Genomic DNA, 7,347 nt, shown 5'->3' on the forward strand with positions numbered 1-7,347 from the left:
AGTTTACAGTCAGAACTTTTCAGAATCACCATCATCTCTATTATAATTACTGTTAAAGCCATGGGACCAAAATACAATCATGTGCAAATATTAGTTTTGTCATACAGCATTTGTGAGACGTACCTCACCCACACTAGCAGTCTACCACTGTACCTACCTGAGAGCTTTCACTGGCCATAGGAGACATCCAACCTAGACAAAAGGTTTTCAGATACCCAAGAGTGTTCATCCACAGCACTCTGACACTCTACCCTAAAGAAGACTGTCTTCAAAAACAATCACTGATGTGTTTTAAGGGATAGTTCGAACCCTGATAAGATTAACAAATTGGTAACTCAGCTGCACCAGCTTGGACTAAAAAACAGACATTTCAAATTGAAAAGAGATTTCTGGGCTCCCAATTTTCAATGGGAAGGAAGTAGACTGAAAATACAACTCAGTTACAAACTGGGATAATTTATAGAAAAGGAAGACTTCTCAGGGGGTGGAGCCAAAAGCAGAAGAAAATAAAAAAAGATTTTCAAGGTAGCAGAATTGGGTCTTGGTCAAGGAACACTCATTGCCCACAAAGCAGGGGATTCTGACTAATAAGCCTGGCTGGATTTCAGAGGTTTGCTATATGGTACAGAAACTGCTACACACCTCCCACACCTCTCTTATTTGGATGGAAGTTCTAATGAGGTTATCCTGTACCTGTCTTACCATTTTATGCTGAGTTAATCTTTTCAATTCCTAGACCTATATCAAGAGAGACACAGCTCCTTCCATCAAGTGAAGTCGAATCCTCCTCACTCCTTTTTTTTAATCTGGGCTGGTTTTGTGGCTTGTTTTGACTAACAGAAAGTAGCAAAAGTGAAATGACTCAAGAAGCCTTGTGGCTTTCACTCTTGTCCTCTTGGAGCACTGCTGCCATCAGGTAAAAAGCCCAGGCTATTCCTAGAAGAAAGGCCACATGAAAGAACCAATTGCTGCCCCTACCAACAGCCCCACGTAATTGCCAGATATTTGAGGCTAACTTAAACCACCCAGCCCTACCTAGTCAAACTGCTAGATGTTTGAAGCCACATGAGTTGACTCCAGACAGTAACATTTAAAAACAAACTGCCCAGCTGAATCTAGCTCAAATAGCAGAATACTGAGAAAATAATTGTTGTTTTAAGCCACTACATTTTGGGATTACAGTCGTCCCCTGGTAGAAGCAGGGGATTGGTGCCAGCAGCCCTCTCGGATACCAAAATCTGCAGATGCCCTTATATAAACTGGTGTAGTGCCCTCCGTATCTGTGGATTTTACATATATTTGTATATAGCAATAGATAACTAAGACAGATGTAAATAAAATAATGATGCATCTCAATTTAATGAAATAAAACCAGTAGCTCGATAAGCACCTTTAAGAAAAAACAACCTGAGGAAGAGTAGAAATTCATGCAGTTGGCATGAACATAAAATACCATAGACCATAAATTACTACCTCTGTGTTCTAGATGGATGCTGAAAGATAGTTTGCAGAGTTAGACTATCACAGGAAAAATCCTTTCCTAGCGCTATCCAACCTCCAGTCTTAAATTTCAAATGGGTAAGGGATGAGTGATGTCTATTTATTGTAAATGAAAACAAAATGGATAACATCCTTGAATTATGGGCCTCTTTTTAATGACAAAGTCTTCAACATTCAACTTCAAATAAACTTTTAGAATACCACTGATATGACCACTACCAAACAATAATATAAATGAGGACACTGAATTGAAGGCCATTTTAACAAGATTATTTCAATAAAGTAGAATTAATTTTTGAGGCCAAAATAAAATGGACAATGTACTCAATTTTAATATAGCGGTTTTTTTTATTAGGGAGGAAACGTGTGTTAACAAATCACTCAAACTCAGGCAACCTGGGTCTAGTCTGGCGGGGTGAGCTAGGACAAATAACTTAATTCTTTTTCACTTTGATTCCTCAACAATGATCCACCTAACAGCTACTACTAGCACTCTAGAAGATTCAAAGAGAACATGAACTTCACCTAATTAATAAGCTAAGAATAATGTGGTTAGCTATAATTACAGTTTCTTGAATTATTATTAATACTATTTATTATTATCTAATTAAAGCCACCATGCACTGAGCACTTATACATATGCTAAATCTATGTTCCCCTAAAGATATTAACAATCCTATGGAGAAGGTATTATTACTCTATTTTACATAATAGTAAACTGAGTTATAGAAAGGCTAAGTAACTTTCCAAGGTCTCACAGCTGGTCAGTGACAAAGCCAAAATCAAATGCAGGTTTGTTGTTTTAAAGTCTTGGTCCACAACTTTCAAATATGAGACGAGTGTCTGAAGTCCAAGTTCCAAATACAAAACAAGAATTTTACTGGCAGAAATGCAAATGGAGGCATATACTGGGCCATCCGAAATGAACCACGAATCACGTGACCTAACTTCTAATGTAAATTCTACACTACCTAAAGCTGTATGTAAGACAACGGGCAAGTTAGCAAATTAGCTAGCAATGGAAATCAGTTTTTAATCAAGAAGAAATTAGGATGGTCGCCAAATGTGAAATACTATTTGAAAACATGAACTTTACTTTTAAATATTGGAACATTTTAAATATTGAAAATAAGAACAGATTTGAAAAGAAGGATAATGATAAGATAACACAAAGATGAATTAGAAACTTTTTATTTAAGTAGCGAGGACCAGAAATGCTATTTCAAAAATCACATTTACATAGAAGGAAACCAATAGTAGAAAGAACAGTCTACAAATGTAAATCTTTACTTTGAGAAGAGGAAGGGTAGCTGAACTTAAATGGAAAGATAAAAGGTCAGATACACCGTGTGGAGAGTCACCGAAAATAGGGAAAGCTCATAAACAGGAAACGTGTACAACCAAGACTTCTTTAGGCCTAAATTATCCATCCTTTGAAGCATTTTATGAACCTAAATAATCACTGTCCTCTGAGTGCATCCACTTATAAAGAACAAAAAAGGTTTATAATTTTACGCTACAATGAATGAGTATTTAAACCTACTTTTGGGTTTAGAATTACTACAGCAACCTTATATGCAGAAGAAGTGTCACGGCAACATTAGATGTCACAAAAGAGCAGTTATGTCTTGCTCTTACAAGAGAACCAGATATAAAAAATGATCCAGGAAATGGAATGACCAAATAGAAAATAGCCAAACTGTCAGATGCTGAATAAAACAGCATCAATGAATTACCTGAATTAACTTATAAGTTCTTTATGCTACACCTTCAAAATATTCTAAAATAACACCTATCTGGCAAGTTACAAAATGTCTCTTTAGAATGTCTATGATTTAAGAATCATCTAATTCTCCACAAGCTGTAATGATGGAATACTAAATACTAAACTTCTGGGGGAGAAAAAATTCTCCAAGTACAATCATTTCATCTTTAAAGTTTCAGGCCAGTTGTATGGAATTTTCTTAAGTGACATTAGAGGCAAAGGAATAGTTGACTGAGTCTATTCATTTCTACAGAGTCAGTCAAGCTGTCAATAACAACCAGAATCATTTCATTAACATAACCCTCCAAGAAATATCAGACTAACAATCAGAAGAGGGATACTTTTCCTCTTCAGGATTCTTAATAAGAGAGAAAACCAGGAGTAAAAAAGAGATGTAAACTCAACAAGCCAGGAGTGAAATTTGTGTGACTACAAATTACGTATCCAGGGGAATATCCAGAGGAAATTAACCAACCAACTTCAACCAACAGTCGGATACAAACGACACGTGCAAAGCAACTGAGCTCATTAAGAAACCCGGAGTGGTACTTTTAAAAAGATATTTATATGTTGTATTAATTTAAGTGCAGATAATGAACATCTCAGCCGCCTTCGTTTGCCCATTTCTATGCCAAGCCCTTTCGAAGCTGGGTTGATAAGGTCGCCTCCAAGAAGGAAAGGCGCTCATGTGGGAAATGGTATCCTCATACAGCCCAGAGAACCGCTGACGCACCAGGAGCTTGGAAAATATACCGTCGCTTACATTGCTAAGAGCAGTTAGGTAGGAAAATGATCGTCCACGTGCACTATTGTTTTCCAGGTGTGTTCACTTATATTTAACTTATGCTTTGATATCACTACCTTCAACCTCAGGCAAATGGTGGGGAGGAGGGATGGCAGCGCCGCTGGTGGTATCTGGGTGCAACACAAGTTTAAAAAACAAAAACACCACCTTTTTTTTTTTTAACTGCAGCGTTCCGGGGGCCCTCACCTCTCCTCCGTACCTCTGCCATCACCCCCGCGCGGCTCTCCGCTGCCGCCGCCGCCTCGGATCCCCATGACAACGCCCCCCCCAGGGTGACCCCCCCCACCTTCGCCGCGTCCCGGTCCGCGTCCCGGCCCGGCCCGCCACACTTGCTAGACAGGTGACAATTCCACCTGCCCGGGGCTCTCACTCTCCCCGCTCCCGAGAGGGGGGCCAGGAACCCCCAGCCCCGGGCCAGGGCACGACCCTCTCCAGTCAGGGACATGGCGAAAGGCGGCCGGGGAGCTGAGGAGGTTCCACTCCGACCTCCAAACGAGTGACGCGGGGGCCGAGGCGCGACCCCCAAAAGGAGTGCGGCGACCCCGACCTCTGTCTAGGCGGCTGAGGGGGGCCGAGTGGCGGGCGCAGTGGGCGCGAAGGAACTTGTCCGTTTAAACAAACAACGACGCACCACGGCAGCGGGAGATACCGGGGACCAGGCTCACCTTGAAGGGGTTGTTGAGATCCGGGTCGGCAAACGGGTTACTGTCAAAATCCGACATCTCGCGCTCGGCGTCACCCACCCGACCCAGGCGCAGAGAGAGAGACGAGGCGAGGCCGCCGCCCCCCTGCGCGCTCACGTCGCCGCCGCCGCCGCCGCCGCCGCCGCCGAGCAGATCCGGGTGCAGCTCGCGAGGCCACCCAGCCGGCCGTGCCACTGAGCATGCCCGGTGCGCCGGGCTCCCGGCCGCCCGCGCCGCTCTTGGTTCGCCGCCCCGTTCCTTCGCGCCGGGATCCAGCGTTCCGGGCTTTGGCTACGACCGAGTAGGAACTAGGGGCGGAGGGAGCTGGGAGCAGAGAGCGGCGGTGAGGCCCGACCGAGATTCTGCATCAAGACGGGCCGAGTTGTCTAATCGACTTAAAGGCAGCCGGCCCCCTTTTGGCTGAGCGTAGTTTAGGGAAGAGGTGGCACTTTGTGGGCAAGAAAGACGTAAGCTGACCCCACTGCCCCAGGTTGGGAATGCAGTTTGGGACGCAGGCTGCACACCTAGGGAAGGAATGGCTGCTTAACCCGGCGGAGAGGCGCGGGAAACTGGAGAAGCTCCTCACGAGTCTCCAAAGATCACACCCGCGAGGCCTGATCCTAGCTAATGAATTTGGCACACCTGGGAATCCCAGCTTCCCGTCTTCCGGTTTTTCCGACTCTAGGTAGCTGCTAAATCCCGGAAACCAGTATTGGCGTTGAAGATCCCGACTGGCTCCACGTAGGTTTGGGGAAAAGAGATTCTGTACCAGGGTCCGGCCGTTGGCATCATCCTCCAGAATCTGCAAAATGGCTACTTCCCCGGAAATGATCGCAGGGGGTGCACAGGTGCAGAGAGCAAGACCCTTAAGTTAATGTTAGTGGATGACGGAAAGATGCAATTTTTGTTTTCTTTCTAGCAAAATACACACCTCTGATTTTTTTCCTATTCACTACCCGACACCAGAGATGACCAAAAAATGAGTATGTGTGAAGAACTTATTTGTACCTCTCATTGCCCCACCCCTGAACTCAGAGGGCATCTCTTTCTTCCCTCTCTTCCTCTTGCTCTAACGGCAAAACACTTAGCAGATAAAACTACAAAAAGCCAGAATTATTTTCACTTGGTAGGTCTAATTCACTCAGAATTGGAAGGAACTAGAGTTAGTCTTCTTGGCCTTTTTGCATTATACAAAGTCACCTGGGAATAGTTTCTCCTCATTGTGAAAACACTAGCTAGAGACGACAGACAAAAAACCACGTTTGCTGTAATCTCTCTTTGAGGGGTTCCAGAATGGAATATATGACAAAGAAGCTGCTTCTAGGCAGCTGACTTGGAATGTCAACTAATAAAGACACAGCAGGCGGGAATAATCATGGTAGAGATGCAAGATTGGGGATGTGAAAAAGAGCAATCTATTGTGCTTGCCCTCCTATCCTCAGCAGCTGCCAGGAATCTAGTTTATAGCTCAGAGCTCAAAACGTGGCAGGTTCAAATCCCACTTCTGATACTACTTGTGCTACCCACTTCACCTCTCTAAGTCTGTAACGAGTTTTTTCAGAATTAAATAAGATACAGAAAAGTGTCTTGGATGTATTTAGTGCCTAACAAATAGCGTTGAATGTTCGAAAATGCTAAGGGGGCGCAGTCCTTTGTTCTTATGTGTTTTTCCTCATCTCTCCTGATCTTGATTGCCTGATGGGCTTCTCTCACCACTTTGGCCCTGACTCCCTCCACCTGTCCTCCAATTGGCTCAAAATAATCAGCTTCTGTTTATTATGCATCTACTAGGTTCCAAGACAATGAGGATCAGCTGAGCCTGCACTGCAGGATGGAAAGTTCCCACTATGCTGTGTTTTTGGCTAATGATATTAGCACTTAATGCAAAGATTTACAGACTTCACTGTTACAGAATCACTTGGAATATTTGTAAGGATGCAGACACCTACTTCTCCATATCTCCTAACCCTGAGACTTGGCTTTACAGGCTCTAAGGCAGGGGGCCCTGGACTTACATTTTTAATTTTATTTTAAAATGTCTTTATATAAGAATACATTCTTTTATATAAATGCATTAATGCATTCATAGCATATACTATGCTACGAATAGCCTTAAAAAGGTTTAAACCTTTAAAAAATTTTTTTTTGTTTTCTTTTCTCACTTCACTTAACAACCTAGTACGTTCCTTTCAATATTATAATATTGTATACATACAAGCACATAATATGTCTCACACAAATGTATACAAACATATAATACATATTCATACAGACATGCTTTTATATAATCATGCAGAGTTTTGGCGTTGTCTTGAAAAACGGGATCATACATTTTTTTTCCTGCAACCTATTTTTCTCACTCAGTGGCGAAGTTTCTCAGTGAGATGTGCATTGGCAAAGAGACAGTCTAAGGTTTCTTACCCTAGTACACCACATAAATACGATCACTTTTTATGTGTAGCGTGACTATAAAGGTGAAAAAAATTGGGAAGCATAACCTAATGGAAATCTCTCTGAATCAACGGCTATGTGTCTAATGTATTCTTTTTAACAATTACAAAATCAGCATAGTTAAAGGACCCCAGGTGATTCTG

At 42.7% G+C, this 7,347-nt stretch overlaps 1 protein-coding gene across 2 annotated transcripts in view; it reads right to left on the reverse strand.

Moving 5' to 3' along the window:
* SCAMP1 (secretory carrier membrane protein 1) overlaps positions 1-4,929 on the reverse strand; it is a 101,748-nt gene extending 96,819 nt beyond the window's left edge. The window contains exon 1 of one of the 2 annotated variants that reach the window (XM_072958463.1): positions 4,736-4,921. In XM_072958463.1, coding sequence (XP_072814564.1) covers positions 4,736-4,792 — 57 coding nt within the window. In that variant the 5' untranslated portion in view covers positions 4,793-4,921. Of the gene's footprint in view, positions 1-4,735 lie in introns of both variants that reach the window. The other variant, XM_072958464.1, reaches the window with a different exon arrangement.
* Positions 4,930-7,347: the final 2,418 nt, after the last annotated feature.

The sequence above is a fragment of the Vicugna pacos genome, chromosome 3 (assembly GCF_048564905.1).
Source record: "Vicugna pacos chromosome 3, VicPac4, whole genome shotgun sequence".
Lineage (NCBI taxonomy): Eukaryota > Metazoa > Chordata > Mammalia > Artiodactyla > Camelidae > Vicugna > Vicugna pacos.